Source organism: Nerophis ophidion, linkage group LG11 (genome assembly GCF_033978795.1).
Source record: "Nerophis ophidion isolate RoL-2023_Sa linkage group LG11, RoL_Noph_v1.0, whole genome shotgun sequence".
NCBI classification, from domain to species: domain Eukaryota; kingdom Metazoa; phylum Chordata; class Actinopteri; order Syngnathiformes; family Syngnathidae; genus Nerophis; species Nerophis ophidion.
In genome coordinates, this window is record NC_084621.1 from 51,691,863 (window position 1) to 51,712,273 (window position 20,411).

General features: G+C 36.8%; 1 protein-coding gene across 4 annotated transcripts in view; it reads left to right on the plus strand.

The window, feature by feature from the left end:
• The window catches only part of ddc (dopa decarboxylase), a 72,604-nt gene that overhangs the window by 16,129 nt on the left and 36,064 nt on the right, over window positions 1-20,411 (plus strand). For 3 of the 4 annotated variants that reach the window (XM_061916227.1, XM_061916229.1, XM_061916228.1), the window contains exons 5-6: window positions 16,107-16,241; window positions 19,707-19,850. In XM_061916227.1, the coding sequence (XP_061772211.1) occupies window positions 16,107-16,241; window positions 19,707-19,850 (279 nt within the window). The remainder of the gene's footprint in view (window positions 1-16,106; window positions 16,242-19,706; window positions 19,851-20,411) is intronic. The other variant, XM_061916230.1, reaches the window with a different exon arrangement.

Here is a 20,411-nt window from a genome sequence, read left to right on the forward strand (position 1 = left end):
ACTTAATGGTTCTCTAATAAGGCCACCAACTGCTCCACAGTTGGAGGGCTCACTTGTGCGTCATATTTTCGGGCATCAGGCGGCAAGGCTTGGATACACCGGTCTATCACCAGTGGGTCTATGGAGAGGGGATTGCCTTCGCACGTAAGCCAGCTCTGTGTTATGCGGAGGAGTGCGGCTACATGCTGACGTGGAGGCTGGGTGGGCTGGAAGGTCCAGTTGTGATATCGTTGGACCCTGGCAGGCACCCTTGGCTGGCGAACATGGCTTTCTTTAGTCTCCTGAAGTCTCGAGCATCCGCCAATGCCAGGTTGCTGCACACACGTTGGGCTTATCCAGTGAGGAAAGGTGCCAGTATGGATCCCCATTCTTCTGTCGGCCACTTCTCCTGGGCCCCTGTGGGCTCGAACAACTCCAAGTAGGCTTCCACATCATCCTCTACCTATAATTTAGTTAGGACCTCAGCGGGTGCCCGTGTAATAGCCACATCTTTGGCAATTTTTTATACTAACTCTTTGTACTGCACCTTGAAGTTCTGCGTGGCTTTTCAACAAAGCACTTGGGGCTTCTGTGTGTGACATCATCAGAGGGTGACGTGAGTAAGAATACCGGCATTCTCCACCATATGTGGTACCCTGATTGTCACCAAGACACAGGATTGGTTTTGCAGCAAGCCAACAAGGGTATTTATTATACAAGTCTTTTTAGGAAGGGCGGGGTGTGGAAGAATCTAACTTAAAGTGACCGAACATAAAAATATCTCCCGTCCGGGGCTCTCAGTCCTCCACATAGCACACGTCTTTAAATGGCAAAAGTAATTTCCTATAAAACAATAGAGACACAACATAAGTAAAACATTTCACTAGTATTGGCCATAGGGGTGAAATAGTGGATGTCTTAACTTACCGCCTGATGCACCTGCCTTGACACAGTGGAGAGCCAGACCTGAATGAGGCAGAGTTAAGAAAGGTTTGTAGCTTGGTCCCACCTGGCCGCACAGCTGCTAGCACTTCAGGCTGATTGAGAAGGTACAGGGGAATATACCGCCCCTCGATGATGCGGCCAAGGCTGGGGCGTTGTCCTCTGTGTTCCAGTCTGCCTCCATTCCCTGGCTCCTCCCCTGTGAGTTTCTTACCTGTCAGACGGTGCTTGAGTGAGACACCACAATATGCCTCACTCATTATTATTAATAGTATTAATAATAATGTAAATGATAATAATAATAATACATATATATTATTATTATCATTTACATTATTATTATTTCCTCACATATCTCAACTCCATTCAATATTAATGACTAATTATATTAATTATTAAATATATATATATATATATATGGATGTAAATATAAACATAATACATATGATTTGCAAATCATTGTATTCCGTTGATATTTACATCTAACACAATTTCCCAACTCATATGGAAACGGGGTTTGTGTGTGTGTGTGTGTGTGTGTATATGTGTATATATATATATATATATATATACATATACATATATGTATATGTATGTATATGTGTGTGTGTGTGTGTGTGTGTGTGTATGTGTGTGTGTGTGTGTATATGTATATATATATGTGTGTGTATATGTATATATGTATGTATATATATATATATATATGTATGTATATATATATATATATATGTATGTATATATATATATATATATATACAAAACCCAAAACAAGGAAAGTTGACACATTGTGTAAATTATAAATACAAACCGAATACAATGATTTGCAAATCCTTTTCAACTTATATTCAATTGAATGGACTGCAAATACAGTATATTTAATGTTCGAACTGAGAAACTTGCAATTAATCATTAACTTAAAATTTAATGGCAGCAACAAATTGCAAAAAAGTTGGCACGGGCATTTTTGCGACTGTGTTATATGGCTTTTCCTTTTAACAACACTCAGTAAACGTTTGGGAACAGAGGAGACCAATTTTGAAGCTTTTCAGGTGGAATTCTTTCCCATTCTTGCTTGATCCACAGCTTGAGTTGTTTAACAGTCCGGGGTTTCCGCTGTCGTATTTTAGGCTTCATAATGCACCACACGTTTTCAAAGGGAGACAGGTCTGGAATACAGGCAGGCCAGTCTAGTACCCAAACTCTTTTACTACAAAGACATGCTGTTATAACACTTGCAGAATGTGGCTTGGCATTGTCTTGCTGAAATAAGCAGGGGTGTCCATGAAAAAAAAAAACGTTATTTGGATGGCAACATATGTTGCTCCAAAACCTGTATGTACCTTTCAGCATTAATGGTGCCTTTACAGATGTGTAAGTTACCCATGCCTTGGGCACTAATACACCACCATACCATCACAGATATTGGCTTTTGAACTTTGTGCATATAACAGTCCGGATGGTTATTTTCCTCTTTTTGGTCCGGAGGACACGACATCCATAGTTTCCAAAAAACAATTTGAAATGTGAACTTGTCAGACCAAAGAACACTTTGCCACTTTGCATCAGTCCATTTTAGATGAGCTTGGGCCCAGTAAAGCCAGTGGCATTTCTTGGTGTTTATGATGAATGGGTTTTGCTTCGCATAGTGAAGTTTTAACTTGAACTTACAGATGTAGTGACTAACTGTAGTTACTGACAGTGGTTTTCTGAAGTGTTCCTGAGCCCAAGTGGTGATATCCTCTACATGCTGATGTCAGTTTTTGACACAGTACCGCCTGAGGGATCAAAGGTCACGGGCATTCAATGTTGATTTTCGGCCTTGCCGGGATTTCTCCAGATTCTCTGAACCTTTTGATGATATTACGGGCTATAGATGGTGAAATCCCTAAATTCCTTGTAATAGCTTGTTTAGAAATGTTGTTCTTAAACTGTTCGACAATTTGCTCACGCACAATTTGTTCACAAAGTGATGACCCTCGTCCCATCCTTGTTTGTGACTGACTGAGCATTTCATGGAAGCTGCTTTTATACCCAATCATGGCACCCACCTGTTCCAAATTAGCCTGTTCACCTGTTAGCTGTTCGAAACAAGTGTTTGATGAACATTTCTGCATCTGTGCCAGCTTTTTTGAAACACGTTGCATGCATCAAAGTCCAAATGAGCTAATGTTTTCCAAAATAACAAAGTTTACCAGTTCCAACGTTAAGTATCTTGTCTCTGCAGTCTATTCAATTGAATATAGGTTGAACGGGATTTGCAAATCATTGTATTCTGTTTTTATTTACGATTTACACAACGTACCAACTTCACTGGTTTTGGGTTTTGTAAATATATCTATATAATATATATATTATGTATATATACAGTATATAGACACATATATACTGTAAGTAAAGTTTACATATGTTTGTATTTATGTTACTTTTCATGCAGTCAGCTTTCGGCTTGCGGCAAAATCTTTTAGCCAAAAGGTTTTCAACACCCCTGTTAAAGTTAAAGTCCCAACGATAGTTACACACACACTAGGTGTGGTGAAAATATCCTCTGCATTTCACCTAGCCTCATGTTCACATCCTGGGAGGTTAGGAGAGCAGTGAGCAGCAGCGGTGGCCGCGCTTTGGAAACATTTTGGTGATTTACCCCCCAATTCCAACTCTTGATGCTGAGTGCCAAGCAGGGAGGTAATGAGTCTACAGACATTTCTGAAGCGCAAAATATGACTGAAGTGATGAAGCTGTATATTCATTTGCACTTGAATTTCATTGACAGTTTAGCTAAGAAACATATTAATCCCTCTTTTAAAAAAAAAATTTTTTTTAGCACATGATTGTTCGTACATTTTTTTTATCAGTTATTTATGATTACCTTCTTATGCGGTATATTTGGTTAGTACTTATTTTTCTCATCCGCCTGACCTAAGCCTAAAGTTTGTGTGTAAATAAATAATAATCTTTGTGATCAACACATGGTTTCATATCATTTAACAAGGTTGTAAAGTTGGTTAGATGCAATTATTGAATACGATTTAAATCAAGAGTAAGATTACTAATTCAGTGGTAATATTTAAGTTGGACTCGGGCCCTACAGTTGTGGGAAAGTTGGACACTGGAGTCAAAAAGGTTCAGAGCCCCTGCTCGACGGCAATACATTTCTAGGTTCTGTAATTACAATGTGGGCAGCTCACCGTGTTTGACATCAATTTGTCCTCCATTGATTTGTCCTTTTGTTTTGCTACACACAAGCTGAAAATTGGCAGGAAATTACCTTCAAATGTGTCAGACATTGTCAAACTGAGATGTCAGCGTCTGTGCTGGGTTTGGTTACTGTGGCGTCTGTGTGTGTGTGTGTGTGTGTGTGTGTGTGTGTGTGTGCGCGTGTGAGGGGGTCCGTGGTGAGAAGTGGAGCATGAGAGTGCACTCTGATGATGGATCATTTCATCTGGCCCTCTATTATGACCACCTGTGTCCGTGTGTGTGTGTGCGTGCATGTGTGCGTGCATGCTCATTTGGTTCATTGTGTTGTTGTTTCTGTCCTGCAGCTTTTTTTTTTTTTACTTCACTATGGCAACAATTGGCCTTTTCTCCCTACTGCAGAGTTAATGACTGCTGTGATGACAAATTGCCACTCGATTATTATAACCCCTTTATTAACACAGAGGACATTTGACGTTATCAAGAAATGTATGAAATATATTTACATACATTTTATGCAATTGTAACACGTCAACTTTTCTTCCTTTTTTAATTATTGATATTTATTATTACTTAGGTTCTGCCTCACCCGTCTCCCCTGACTGCATGTTACTAATATATCCTTGTATTAGGGCAGGCCTTCTCAATTTTATGTTACACCCCTCCAAGGAAGCATTTCGCCCGTCCACCCTCCACTGTGACTATAGTATAATTTGTCTATAAATAGTATAATTTGTCTATAAAATTGTTATAAGTACTCCTCCGCATAACATTGTATCCTTATTAACATTAAATAAAACAAACAAATATAGACCAATCTAAAACAAATCCATTTTTTTAACATTGATTTTAGACTGTTTAGGCTGCAGGTCCAAGCGGGGCAGATTGGATTTTTTTTAGATCTGATTTTTCCCAGGTGAGTTTTTTCGCACTGCAAGTAAAATGTGATTTTTTTCTTTTTTATCACACTCTAAAGTAAACGCGCACAGGCCCCATTTTGGCCCCAAATTGGCCGCGACGTCACTTGCATGCACAGTTCGATAAAGTGAAAACAAAGGAAGTTGACTGGGAGGAAGTCGCTACTACAAACTAAAATAAAAGTCGTAACATCTTAAAAATTAGTGTTTTTACGTGAAAAAAAACTTTAGTGTCCAGTGTAAACGGGGCCTTAGTCTGTAACAGAAAAGAAATCACCAACTTGAAATATTTGATCCTAATAGAATACAATTATATAAATGAAATGAATAATTCATTCAAGTTGATCAGTAACATTAACTAAGGACCAATATATCTAAAACACTTCAACTTACAAAACAAAAATGAATAAAATGTGTTTTCTTTTCAAAATGAGGAAGGCAGGATTAATGGCTACAATGAGCATATTTTGCAGTGCACAACTTTTCAAATCAGGGTTTGAAGCATGATACTGCATGATAAGAACTGTATAAGGGGTATAATGAATATACTTACTGTATGTACGGGAACTCCTTGTACATTTTTAATGTGATCAGGGACTGGAAATGTACATTCAGTACGTTGGAGGCGTGGCACCAAATTCTTGTATAGATATAGTTGTAACGAGCAGCGTCACCAGACAGATTTCACTGGGGCACGTGCCCCAGTATTGATCTGCAGTGCCCCAGTAAACATTTCACCAATAAAAAATGCTTCAGAGTTTTAAGTGTACATATTTATTTATTTATTTATTTCGGCAATCTTCACATAAAACAAAGAACAACAAAAAAAGGAAAACAAAAAAACACTCATTTGAGCAATGATTGAGCCGAAAGGGTGTAGGTTGAAGCAACGCCTATATAAACCTACCCCATCACAACAAGAACAAGATTCAAAATATATAAAATCTAAAACATGCTTCACTTATATTACTTTTTTTAAGCAATATATAAGCAACATATATGTAGCACGCGTCTCATATACACAGTTTAACATTTAAATCAAACATATACATTTGTACACTTATATATATATATATATATATATATATATATATATATATATATATATATATATATATATATATATTATATATACACAATTTATTTAAATTCCATATAAAGTGGTAATATATACACTTTAATATAACCTATATGTATAATTATGAAATCATAAATTGTATTTATATACATATTATATATTATTGTCTTTCTAAAACAATGTTTGCTCTTCTTTCTTATATTTACTAATGATAAATGATTTAAAAAGCTTTTTAAACTGGTTTATGTTGGTGCTGTGTTTTATTTCATCCTTTAAACAGTTCCATATTTTAACCCCTGCTATTGTTATACTCATTCGTTTCTGCGTTGTTCTACAATATTGGATCTTAAGTAGTTCTCCTCTTAAATTATAATTCCCTTCTCTCTGTAAAAATCTTCTCTGTAACCCTGTTGGAAGTGAATCTTTACTTGCTTTATAAATCATTTGGGCAGTCTTGAGTTGGATGAGATCTGGTAGTTTTAAATCAAATGTTTTTATAAATAATCCATTAGTGTGTTCTCGGGGTCCTGTGTTATGTATCAGTCTGATGGCCCTTTTTGCATTATGAATAGCGGTTGGATGTTCGTCCTGTATGTATTTCCCCAAACTTCTAGACAGTAACTCAAATATGGTAAAACAAGTGTACAATAAAGTGTGTAATGTTTTTTGATTAAGAATGTGCCTTGTTTTACCCAGGACAGCAATACTTCTCGCCAACTTCCCTTTGATGTATGTAATGTGTGACTTCCAGCAGATCCTGTGGTCCAAGATCACACCCAAAAATTTGATTTTGTTTACTCTTTCTATACTAACATTGTCTATATATAATTTTACATCTATATCATTTCTCTTATTTCCAAATAACATAAAGTTAGTTTTATTTAGGTTTAATGATAATTTATTAGCATCAAACCATTTTTTTAGTTTACACATCTCCATGGTGACGGTCCTCAGGAGCTGCTGCAAGTCCACATCAGAACAGAGTACATTGGTGTCATGCGCAAATAACACATATTTAAGGTTTTCAGCTACTTTACAAATATCATTTATATACATGATGAACATCTTGGGCCCTAAGACTGACCCCTGTGGTACCCCACATTTAATCTTTAACCAACATGATTTTTTTTGTGCTATCTGTACAAACTGCTTTCTATCAGATAAATAACTTTTTATCCATTCCAGAACAATACCCCTAAAACCATATTTTTCCATTTTTCTAATAAGAATACTATGGTCTACTGTATCAAAAGCCTTCTTAAGATCTAAGAATACTCGTATTGTATATTTATTTTTATCAATACTATCAGTTATTTCTTCAATTAAATCTGTTAATGCTTGTGCTGTTGATCGATTATTCCTGAAACCATACTGCCTATCTGTTAATAATTCATTTTTTTCTACAAAGCCATCGAATCTATTTATAAATATTTTTTCTAATATTTTGGAGAACTGTGGTAATATTGAGATTGGTCTGTAGTTTGTGAATAAGTGTCCGTCTCCCGCTTTGTGAATAGGAACAACTTTTGCAATTTTCATTAGTTGAGGAAATACTCCCATTTCAAATGAAAGGTTAAATAGATACGCTAATGGAGCACTAATTCCATCTATCACATACTTTAAAGTTTGCATGTCTATATCATCCACATCTTTGCTTGTTTTGTTCTTAAAACTTTTGACTATGTCACTGATTTCTCTTTCTATTACTGGTTTTAAAAACATTGTTTTAGGGTTTGGGTTGATATAATCTGCTGCATCTATTTTTGTCCCTTCAACCTTTATCTCTTCTGATAGTTTCGGTCCAATATTTATAAAATAATCATTAAATGTATTTACTATCACCTCCTTATCCTTAATCATGTTGTTATTTTCCATAAAGTATGGTGGGTATTGATTATCATAATTTTTATTTCTAATAATACCATTTAATATTTTCCATACACCTCTTATATTATTCTTGTTATATTCCAGTTTATTTATATAATAATCTTTTTTACACATTCTGATTATATTGATTAGTTTATTTTTATATTTATTTTCATTTACTAAAGTTCTATTTTTTATAAATTCCTTATATAAAATATTCTTTTTTTTACAGGCATTTTGGAGTCCTTTAGTCATCCACGGTTTAAACTCGCCGTACTTTGACTTCCTTTTATAATTTACTATTGGACAATTTTCATCATATAGTCTTTTAAATGAGTTTAAGAATTCTTCATAATCTGTATTAACTTCTTTTTTATCATAAATAGTATTCCAATTTTGCTTTTGTAGTTCATTCATTAATTTGTTGAGCGTTTTCTCTGTTATGATTCTTTTATAGACAGTTTCACATTCATTCTTGATTTTAATTTTACTGGCACAGTTGTAGACCACAAAGACTGGGAGATGATCACTTATATCATTTATCAAGATTCCACATATTAGGTTGTCATCCATTATATTGGTAAATATATTGTCAATTAGGGTGGCACTGTGTGATGTGATTCTTGTTGGTTTATTTATCAAACATATCAAACTCATACTGTTCATTGTGTCTTTAAATTCAGCTGTTTCTCTATTGCTACTTGTATGTATTAAGTCAATGTTAAAGTCTCCACTAATAAATATTTCTTTGTTATTCAATTTATAAAATAATCCCTCCATAGCTTTGGTGAAGGTTTCTATTTTGGATCCCGGAGTTCTATATATACAACTAACTAGGATATTTTTTCTTCCTTCTCTTATAATCTCTACCGTTATACATTCCATTACTTGTTCAATGATAGATGTCATATTTTCAACTTTAATAAAGTTTAGATTTTTATCAATATAGAGTGCTACTCCTCCTCCCTTTTTATCTATTCTATCCAAATGCACAAATTCATATCCATTCAGACCAAAATCTACACTTATTTCTTGTTATCCAAGTTTCTGATATTGCTATAATGCTAAAAGGTTTTACAAATTGACTTAAATATTCCTTTATATGGTGAAAGTTTGCAGACAGACTTCTACTATTAATATAATTAATTGGTTACTTAATTTTATACTGTCATTATATTGTTCATCTGTATAATATTGGCAATTCATTGCTATGCCATTGAAGAAATTTTTTTCAGGGTCTATATCGTTTTCAAACATAGTGCAAAGTTCATATTTCATTCATTCATTTGCTGTTATATTAACATTCAATTACCAAGTTGGCAACATGATTTCTGGTTTCATCATTTGTACTTTTCAAGCTCCCCCATTTCTCTGATTACTAGAACCTTTTGCTTCTTCAGGCGTGCCCTGTAGTTTTATCCAGACTTTGCAATTCCGTGTCCACGTGGAATGAATTTTCCCTTGTTTCTTTAGGGCCCTAGCCTGTCTTGCTATGTCCAAGTTTTTTTTTGTTAAGTGCTCATTAATGTACACTGCCGTACCTCTTAACTTTTTAGACTGTCTCAAAAGATCAGTTTTTATTTTCCTGTTCGTAAACCTTATAATAATTGTATGTTTTGCCAAGTTATCCCTTCGAGGGAGGGTATGACAGGCAGAGATAGCATTACTGTCTATTTCAATGTTCTTAGACTGAAAAAACTGCAGGACCTGTTGCTCCAGGTTTTCTAGCTCCGTCGTGGACTCATCCCCACCATTCTGTTCACCTGCAGTTGCTCGAGCATATGAGCGGTGTTTGGTGCTCAAGCCACTGACAATCACATCATCCATTCTTGTGTATTGTTCAAGTTCATCAACACGTCTTTCCAATATTTTAATTGATTTGTCTTTTTCTACAATTATTTTTTTTAGCTCTCTAACTTCCTCCACTAGTTGACTAAGTGCAGTTTGTTAGTTTGCCACTCTGGACAACTCTTCAGACATAAAGTTAAGCGAGAGTTTTATTTCTTCCAGCTCGTCAACATAACATAGACTACAGCGCACATACTACTTAGTATGGTAATTGATTGCTACTGTATTCACTCCACGTAACAATGAGCACATGGCTAAGTAATATGGTAATTTATTCACGTGTGGAGACTTGCGTTGAGAGAGCGAGAGAGGATGAGAATCACTGCTTGAGGTAGGTAATGTTAGCCAACACCAATTTGTTCATTATATTACTTTGATTTGACTCAAACTGCAACTCCTAGATGGATTTAAGAAAGTTATTCGCCTGCAGCAGGGAAGAAGCAGCGAGGAATGAGAGATGTGAGTGAAGTCCTAGCTAGGCAACATAATTGTCTTAAGTTGATGCTAAATTAGCAAATGTTATTCCTTGTATCAGGACAAACATATTTATTTGATGTACGAGCTGTCGGGGGAATTTCCAATGACCATGAAACATAATGTTTTTTTTCTGCTCAGGACCTCTGCATCAATGATGATTTTGAGTAAGCATGTGTGAGTTGAGTGCTTCTCAAATGGTTTATCTTCAGGAAGAAAAACATTTTTCCATATCAAGGCGTGAGCCAAATTTTTAAATCATTCAAGTTTATTTCACAGAAAAATAGCACAGTAGACTTGTCTTGTTAATCGGTTTGTCTTTGACTAAAATAATCTTGTTTTGTCACCAGAAAAATGGCTAAAGCAAAGGCATCTGGATTTGTTTCCAGAAAAAATAGTAACATTTCTGTATTTGTTACCAGAAAGATGGCTGAAAATATCGGGTTTTGTTGCCCCATTTAGATTTTTAAAAAATATATTTCCATGTCTGTCCTGAGTCTTCCTCCAACTTGTTAGTCGGTTTGCCTTTTGCTAAAATACTATTATTATTGTTTTGTGTATATTTTATAGTTTTGTGTATCTGAAATAGTATTAGCCAAATTGCCATAAATGGAAATTAAATAATATAAAAGAACCCAGAGATGTAAGGGTGCTTTATTTTTTGTTTTACTTTTGTTAAATTTGCAGATGATTACTGCAATAAATATTTCAAAAAGATTCATTGCTCTCCTTTTTTGCTTTTACCAGAAGTCTGGAGTAAAAAAGTGCACAAGTAGGTCAAATGCATTAGTTAATTTCAGGTGGCTAATCAAGGATCCATACAACATAATCTGATATGATTTAATAGTTTAAAGCACTATTTATGTATTTTTTATGATAAATAAGTCCTATAAATGTTTTTCCTTGCGCGCTTTGCACGCTCACATGAATTATTCGTGCCCCAGCTGTGCCCCAGTACAGTATTAGGTCTAGTGACGCCCCTGGTTGTAACCAGCTTTTAAAAACACATGTAAAAATGTTAATTAGGTTTTTGCTCTTTTAACAATGGGCTTAACATATCTACAACATATTGTATACAAACCCGCTAAATAATTTGGTCTTGTTGAGAAATGCATTTTTTTGTTTTTGCCACAAAAAAGTACCAACATATTTAAGTGGCCAGAAGTATTCATGTTCATAATCAGATAACCTGTCATTATTTGCTTAAATATGATTATACAACTTTCAAACATTCCTTTACTTCATAGTGTGAAGTAGAGATTAGCTAATATATGTAGGATTATCATCAGTGGATATTATGAATCATAATAATAAAACATTATTATTGTATTATAACTAGTGCATCTCCTGCAGGTTAAGTCTCCCCTGTCTTTAAAATCTAGTGACACCTCGGTTCTAATTTTAATAGAGGATCCTTGAACACATCACGGTTATGGGCAATGATGTACTGTAAAAGTGAAGTTGTACATAACTTTCTCCTATGCTACCACAAATAGATTTTTTATATTTTACCTTTCTTGTATCACATCATCCTTGTTCCAAAATGTTGGTGCTAAGTGTCAATGATTACAGGTGAACTTTGATGACGTTATAACATCTGTGTTGAACAATAAATAACATTTTTCCCCCCCTAATAATACTGTAGTGGAACTACAGTGGGGCAAATTAGTATTTAGTCAGCCACTGATTGTGCAAGTTCTCCCACTTAAAATGACAGAGGCCTGTAATTTTCATAATACGTACACTTCAAATGTGAAAGACAGAATGTGAAAAAAAAAAAAACAGGAATTCACATTGTAGGAATTTTAATGAATTTATTTGTAAATTATGGTGGAAAATAAGTATTTGGTCAACCATTCAAAGCTCTCACTGATGGAAGGAGGCTTTGGCTCAAAATCCCACGATACATGGCCCCATTCATTCTTTCCTCAACACGGATCAATCGTCCTGTCCTCTTAGCAGAACAACAGCCCCACAGCATGATGTTTCCACCCCCATGCTTCACAGTAGGTTGGTGTTCTTGGGATGCAACTCACTATTCTTCTTCCTCCAAACACGTGTTGAGTTTATACCAAAAAGTTATATTTTGGTTTCATCTGACCACATGACATTCTCCCAATCCTCTGCTGTATCATCCATGTATCCTTTTGGTATAAACTCAACTCGTCATGTTTGGAGAAAGAAGAATACTGAGTTGCATCCCAAGAACACCAAACCTACTGTGAAGCATGGGGGTGGAAACATCATGCTTTGGGGCTGTTTTTCTCCTAAGGGGACAGGACGATTGATCCGTGTTAAGGAAAGAAGGAATGAGGCCATGTATCGTGAGTTTTTGAGCCAAAACCTCCTTCCATCAGTGAGAGCTTTGAATGGTTGACCAAATACTTATTTTCCACCATAATTTACAAATAAATTATTTTAAATTCCTACAATGTGAATTCCTGGATTTTTTTTGGTCACATTTTGTGTCTCACAGTTGAAGTGTACCTATGATGAAAATTACAGACCTCTGTCATCATTTTAAGTGGGAGAACTTGCACAATCGGTGGCTGACTAAATATTTTTTGCCCCACTGTATGTCTTCTTGAATAATTTTACTTTATCCTAAAATCAATACTTTGACATTCCAAACCCAATTTATAAATATATTTCCTTTATTACCCATATATTGCACGATTAAAAAACAAGAATTTGACTACGCACCGATTTTATAGGTAAACCTTGTTTGGACCCGGTCTATATTTATTTGAAATGTTTGTGTACAAATAAATAAAACTATTATAATAGTCAATGCTGCCGGATGGTTTTGGGTTGATTGAATGATTTTTTTTATATTGACTTGTCTGGCAGTAATGCCCCTAGGTGCCTCATAATGCACGCTTGACATCATGCAGCCTCCAAGAGTGTTTCCTGTATTGCTAACATGCGCCATGCATGCTAAATAAAGCCATTTCCTCTTATATTAAGTCCATCATTGGAGACATGCAGCATTACAAACCTAACTCATTAAGACATGATGCTTGTGTTTTGCATACAAAATAGGTTTTGACTGCAAATCTATATTAGGGGTATTAGGTTATATATTGTATATATTAGGCTGACCATATTCTGAAATCCTAAAAAGAGAACACATATATGCGTGACAAGGCGGTGAAAATTTGCCAATTATACTCTAACTTGCTTTATAAATAATATATTTATTTAAATACAGCATTCTTTCTCCTCTGTTGACAGCAGTGTTGGTGCGAGGAATTGTCAAAATGGGGTCCCTGGGACCCCATTTTGACATAAAATGGGATCCCACGGTAAATTTTTTGTAAGCGTTTTGGAAAAAAATAAGACGTATGCCTTATCTTTTTATATCTCACATTCTATATTGTGTTTTGGAAAAAGGTTGTCATAAACATTACTTAATTCATAAGAAAATATATAAAAAAAGAAAACAAATTTGTATACATATGTAAATGTATTCAGATATAAACATTCATTCATTTCTTTCCTTTATGGATCTAAACTTTACCGCTACTGGTAGTATTTTTAATGTTTTTATTTAATTAGTTGCAGGTGTATTTATTTCAGTATAAAAGTATCCAAAGTGTTGTGCTTTGGTCATGAAATGATGATAATGGTGTGCCAGGGCAGACATACATTTTATATTTATCGCTTAAATCCTGGAGTCTACATCAACTTCAGATCTATCTCTCATTTCAAAATGTTTTCAAAATGTTTGTGACGGTCTCAAGCCGTCATGTTGGTTCCAAGGACCACCAAGCACAGACATTCTGCAAGCAGGTGTAGACTTCTTTATTTTTCAATAAGAAAAAGTATTTTGCGGGTTGCTTTTCAGCTCTGCCGCTCTCGCTCTCTTCTGCGCTGCATGCGTTGCTGGTTGCCCAGTTGTCTCTCCAACTTGTTCCTCCACACACTCCTCTGCTGCTGCCCTTTTACACAGCGAGAGGAGATTAGTTAATTGTCCCCAGTTGCGCGATCCACGCACCTGATCTCGATTGCGGCATTGCTCCCTCGCCGCTCGCCCGCCACTCGCTCACCGTCCACGCCTCCATCTTGGGCCGGGCTACGGCATGCCCTGCCTCGCCGTCGGACCGCCGGCCCCGCCTCTCCACAATGTTTGTTTAATTTTTTTGTTTGTTTGTTTTCTGCCCGGGGCTTAACGGTGGCAGAGGAGTTAGTGCGTCTGCCTCATAATACAAAGGTCCTGAGTAGTCAGGGTTCAATCCCGGGCTCGGGATCTTTCTGTTTGGAGTTTGCATGTCCTCCCCGTGAATGCGTGGGTTCCCTCCGGGTACTCCGGCTTTCTCCCACTTCCAAAGACATGCACCTAGGGATAGGTTGATTGGCAAAACTAAATTGGCCCTAGTGTGTGAATGTGAGTGTAAATGTTGTCCGTCTATCTCTGTTGGCCCTGCGATGAGGTGGCGACTTGTCCAGGGTGTACGCCGCCTTCCACCCGATTGTAGCTGAGATAGGCACCATCGCCTCCCGCGACCCCAGAGGGGAATAAGCGTTAGAAAATGGATGAATGGATGTTTTCTGGCCTTTTTTTGTCAAACAAAACTGTTATTAATGGCAAACACACAAAATATGCAAAATCTTCCACCAAAAATATTTTTCAAAGTGGAATATTTGATGTGAAGTAATCTGAACCTTGGATAGGTCAATATTTAATCAAAACATGGACTTTGATTCAATATTATGTTTTGAGCAATGACAGTTTGAAAGAAAAGAAAAAACAGCTTTGTTTTATTAGTCAACATTGCAACTTTTTCTAAATTACATCTCACCTTTAAGGTTTTTTAATTTCATTTTTATTTCGATAAAAAGCATAACGCACAGTCACCCTCCCTGCTTCAGTAAACATTGATGGTGATGATGTCACTGTCAACAATGCTAACTCGTCAGCCACTTCTCCAAGAAACTCCTTTTGAACACTCCTCGCTCAATAACACTTCAAAAGGCAAAAAAATTGCCCTGTTTTTTGACCTGCGGGAGACAAAAGTGAAGTTTCCATGAACTCACAAATACTAAAATAAAAATTTTACCGGAGTTAAAAATGTTGACTTTACACTCACCTTATTGTTTACCATGAAGTCTTTTTTTTCACAGCCCCTCGCGGTAAACTTGTCCAAGTGCAAACTGAGGCAGTATTTGTCATTGATAAAACTTTTCGCGAATCAAAATAAAAATGCAATAAACAGGGACGGAAATTGGACCCGGCAAATATAAACAAAACAAAACACTGGCAGAAAGCGATAATCGATACAATAAAAAAAAAAAACAAGCACTCCCTCGCTCTGTCTCTGCCCCTCCTTCACGAATGCTGCTGCATGCGCACACCTTCCAATTTGTTTTGTTTTTAACCCTTTCTTGACCCTGAACGTACATTAAAATACATGCAACCCTAACTAAAAATGCTGGACATTTGAACCATTTAAGTGACTCGCAGACAGCCCCGCAAAAGAGGACATGTCCGGAGAAAACGTATGGTCAGTCTATTATATATTATATAATATAATATAACATATCAGTGGATGTTATATACTGTTTATAAAATATATAAATATTACATATATTTCATATTGCTACTATGGTTCATTTTTAGTCTACTTAATACCTGCATTATCCTTTCCATCCTTACCCTTTCCATCGTTTGAAACTGAGCTACATTGTGGAACAATTTCCCTTGTGGATCAATGAAGTTTGTCTAAGTTTAAGTTTTGCTTTTGTAACATAGCTGTATGATCTAAGACAATAGAACACTGTTTTATGTTGACCTTCTCATTCACTGACAGGGCACAGCCAGCGAGGCGACCCTCATGTCTTTGCTCGCTGCCCGCTGTAAAGCCATCCGTCGAGTCCAGTCCATTAACCCGGAAAAGTCAGAATCGGAAATTCTCTCCAAACTGGTGGCGTACACATCAGAGCAAGTAAGCACTGCGAGGAGCACACACTTTTGTTTAATATTGTGTATGTTGATGCAGAAGTGTAATCACATATGTTGTATGTCACCCAGTACAGGATATCAATAAATGCTGCCTTCCCAAAAATGCAAACATATCTGCATTTGAAAATAAAGAACATTTTCAAAATGTCATTTACATGAACAGTATTAGGTGTATCTCTTTCTTCAATGACTATTGAGTTATGACTATTGAGTTATGACATGCTTGATATATTTAAAGGCCTACTGAAATGAGATTTTCTTATTTAAACGGGGATAGCAGGTCCATTCTATGTGTCATACTTGATCATTTCGCGATATTGCCATATTTTTGCTGAAAGGATTTAGTAGAGAACATCCACGATAAAGTTTGCAACTTTCGGTTCTAAGACGAAAGCCCTGCCTCTACTGGAAGTCGCAGACGATGACATCGCAAGTGTGGGGGCTCCTCACATATTCACATTGTTTTTAATGGGAGCCGCCAACAAAAAGTGCTATTCGGACCGAGGAAACTAAAAATTTCCTCATAGGTTTAAGGAAGGATGAAAGATTTGTGTTTGAGGATATTGATAGCGACGGACTAGAAAAAAAAGTTAAAAAAAAAAAAAAACGCGATTGGGACGGATTCCAATGTTTTTAGACACATTTACTAGGATAATTCTGGGAAATCCCTTATCTTTCTTGTGTGTTGCTAGTGTTTTAGTGAGTTAAACAGTACCTGATAGTCGGAGGGGTGTCTCCACGGGTGTCTTAACGCGCAGTGTCTCAGGGGAGTCGACGGCAGCTATGGACGACACAAGTTCAGCTTTCCTCCGGTAAGAAGCGACTTTTGAACCACAATTTTCTCACCGAAACCTGCTGGTTGACATTCTGTCTTGATTAATGTTCGCTTGACTGCGCTCTGATCCATAGTAACATTTCACCTCCAGGAATTTTAAAAAAGGAAACACCGTGTGTTTGTGTGGCTAAAGGCTAAAGCTTCCCAACTCCATCTTTCTACTGTGACTTCTCCAATATTAATTGAACAAATTGCAAAAGATTCAGCAACACAGATGTCCAAAATACTGTGTAATTATGCGGTTAAAGCTGACAACATTTAGCTGTGTGTGTGCGTAGCGCTCATACTTCCTAAAAACCCGTGACGTCATGTGTACACGTCATCATTACAGGACGTTTCCAGGACGAAACTCCCGGGAAATTTAAAATTGTAATTTAGTAAACTAAAAAGGCCATATTGGCATGTGTTGCAATGTTAATATTTCATCATTGATGTATAAACTTTCAGACTGCGTGGTGGGTAGTAGTGGGTTTCAGTAGGCCTTTAATATCATTCAAAGGACAGTTAACGTTTTTTTCATAACCTGTCCTGACCAGCGGAAAATAAGAATGTCGATTTTTATGTCCGTATCAGCTTTATTTTACAAAGAAGAGGTGTGGGATACTTCTCCTGTTGCATCATTTGGGTTTGACTTTACTAGATGTTTGGTAATATTTGGTGTTTTGTGTAAACCGAACCGGATTAGGAGGGATAGGAAGAGGAAAAAAGGAAAACGGGGTACGAGACAGGGAAAGCTATCAACAAAAACCCAACAAAAACAACATAACTAGCACATACTGTAGCTACAAGAATTTTGCCGTTATTCATAACAACAAATTAGTGATGGCAATAGTGATAAAAACAGTACAAATAGTGATCATTAATACATTATAATTAATAATAATAATATTAATATTATTAACAATTTTGACTTGTGTGTATTTATTTGCATGAATGAATTTGTGTCTGCTGCGATGAGTTGGAGACTTGTCCAGGGTGTACACCGCCTTCCGCCCGATTGTAGCTGAGATAGGCACCAGCGCCCCCTGTGACCCCAAAGGGAATAAGCGGTAGAAAATGGATTGATGGATGGAATTTGTGTCTGTGTTTATAAATACGTATTTTGCGGATGTATGCAAGTTTATGTGTGTGTGCATGTTTGTTTGTCACTGAGTATGTGTGGGAGGCGGGAGACACACACAAACAAAACAACAATGCACAAAAAGTGAACACTCACACAAACAGACTCCAAGGCACCACGATGGACCAAAATAGTAGAAAAATTAACACGATAAGGATGGGATACAGTGTGGTTATCTACTGAAATGCGTTTTGGTTAAAACCGGAATCTTTGACCCAGTTAGATAGGCCACACAAAATCCATGGATCCATTTTCCTCTGCTCATCATGTCCAGTGTCAAGGGGAGCAAAAGTAGGAGAATAACAGAATCAAGTAATTATTTTCTATTTGTTAGGGGGATATTTTTCCACCTTTACTAGCTTTGGCCCTGGTTTTGCTCAAAGAAGATGAACACAATCGTCTCACCCCGTTTCTTGTATATACGAAAACACACATATTATTTCTTCTTGTGGGGATGGTGTTAAGATGTGCGGAGAGTGGGAGTGGACGAGAATGTGTGTGTGTGTGCTCAACACATAAACCAAAGTTAACTTTCAGTTTCGATCTCCGCCAAGGCAACACACCAAGGTGGACAAAATTACACTGGAAAGATGTCCCTCTTAAAAATCCAAAAACAATTTTTGCTTATAATGAGCAAACAATCTGCCAATGGATCGAGTTAAAATTGTTAGGATAAGATTTATTGAAATGACACATATTTAAGCTTTTTAAATTTATAAGTGATCTTGAAATTAGCAATTAAAACATCCATCCATCCATCCATCCATCCATACATCCATTTTCTACCGCTTATCCCCTTTGGAGTCGCGCGGGGTGCTGGTGCCTATCTCAGCTACAATCGGGTGGAAGGCGGGATACACCCTGGACAAGTAGCCATCTCATCTCAGGGCCAATTAAAACATGTTTTTTTTAATACTTGCTAGTATTGTGAAATGTGTCTTATAACCAACATGTGAGGCTAAAAGTTGTATTTTTTCTTTTGGAAGAGTAATTGCCTAAAAACAAGTTTGTTAAAAAAAAATCATATCCAAGGGATTGTGACTTGTATTAAATTTGATTGGATATTTAGATTACAAATACAAAATATTAATACTGTACTTGGTGACATTGTGAATTTTTCAGACATTTTAAAGAAGACCCGAGACTTTAAACGGCTCGGTCCTCTCTCCAGCGCTGGCATTGTTTGTACTTATTTTCGCCTTTCATTTAAGGGCATGTTTTTGTGGTAACCGCGGCAACTGACGGAGAAAAGCCAGCAGGTCAGTTGAACAGTAGCTGACTGTGATCAGGTTAAATGGCACCAGGTCGCAATGATTGGGTTAGGCCCTCACCTGAGGGCCCAGCAGACCTTTACAAGGCAACCCAATCTCTGCTGCGAAAACACTAACCCAAGTTTTTAACCACTTTTGTCTTTGTTTTTAACATCTGATTGTCGTACTGTAAGCTGCAGTGGTTGCTTTTAAAACCTCTCACACGCGTCTCCTCCCGTGCAGTCTCATTCGTCAGTGGAGCGTGCCGGTCTGATTGGAAGTGTGATGATGAGGAAAGTCCCGACAGACAGCACTTACGCCGTCACAGGTGAAACGCTGAGGAAGATGGTGGAAAAGGACAAAGCAGCGGGACTCATACCTTTCTATGTAAGGAAGACAAGGATGGACACTCACACAAACACCACTAATATCATACTTAAAGGCCTACTGAAACCCACTACTACCCACCACACAGTCTGATAGTTTATATATCAATGATGAAATATTAACATTGCAACACATGCCAATACGGCCTTTTTAGTTTACTAAATTGCAATTTTAAATTTCCCGGGAGTTTCGTCTTGAAAACGTTGTGTAATGATGACGTGTACGCAAGACGTCACAGGTTTTTAGGAAGTATGAGCGCTGCGCACACACACAGCTAAAAGTCATCTGCTTTAACCGCATAATTACACAGTATTTTGGAGATCTGTGTTGCTGAATCTTTTGCAATTTGTTCAATTAATATTGAAAGAGTCAATGTAGAAAGATGGAGTTGGGAAGCTTTAGCCTTTAGCCACACAAACACACGGTGATTCCTTGTTTAAATTTCCTGGAGGTGAAACTTTACTATGGATCAGAGCGCGGTCAAGCGAACAAGAATCACAACGGAATGTCAACCAGCACGTTTCGGTGAGAAAATAATGGTGAAAAAGTCGCTTCTTACCG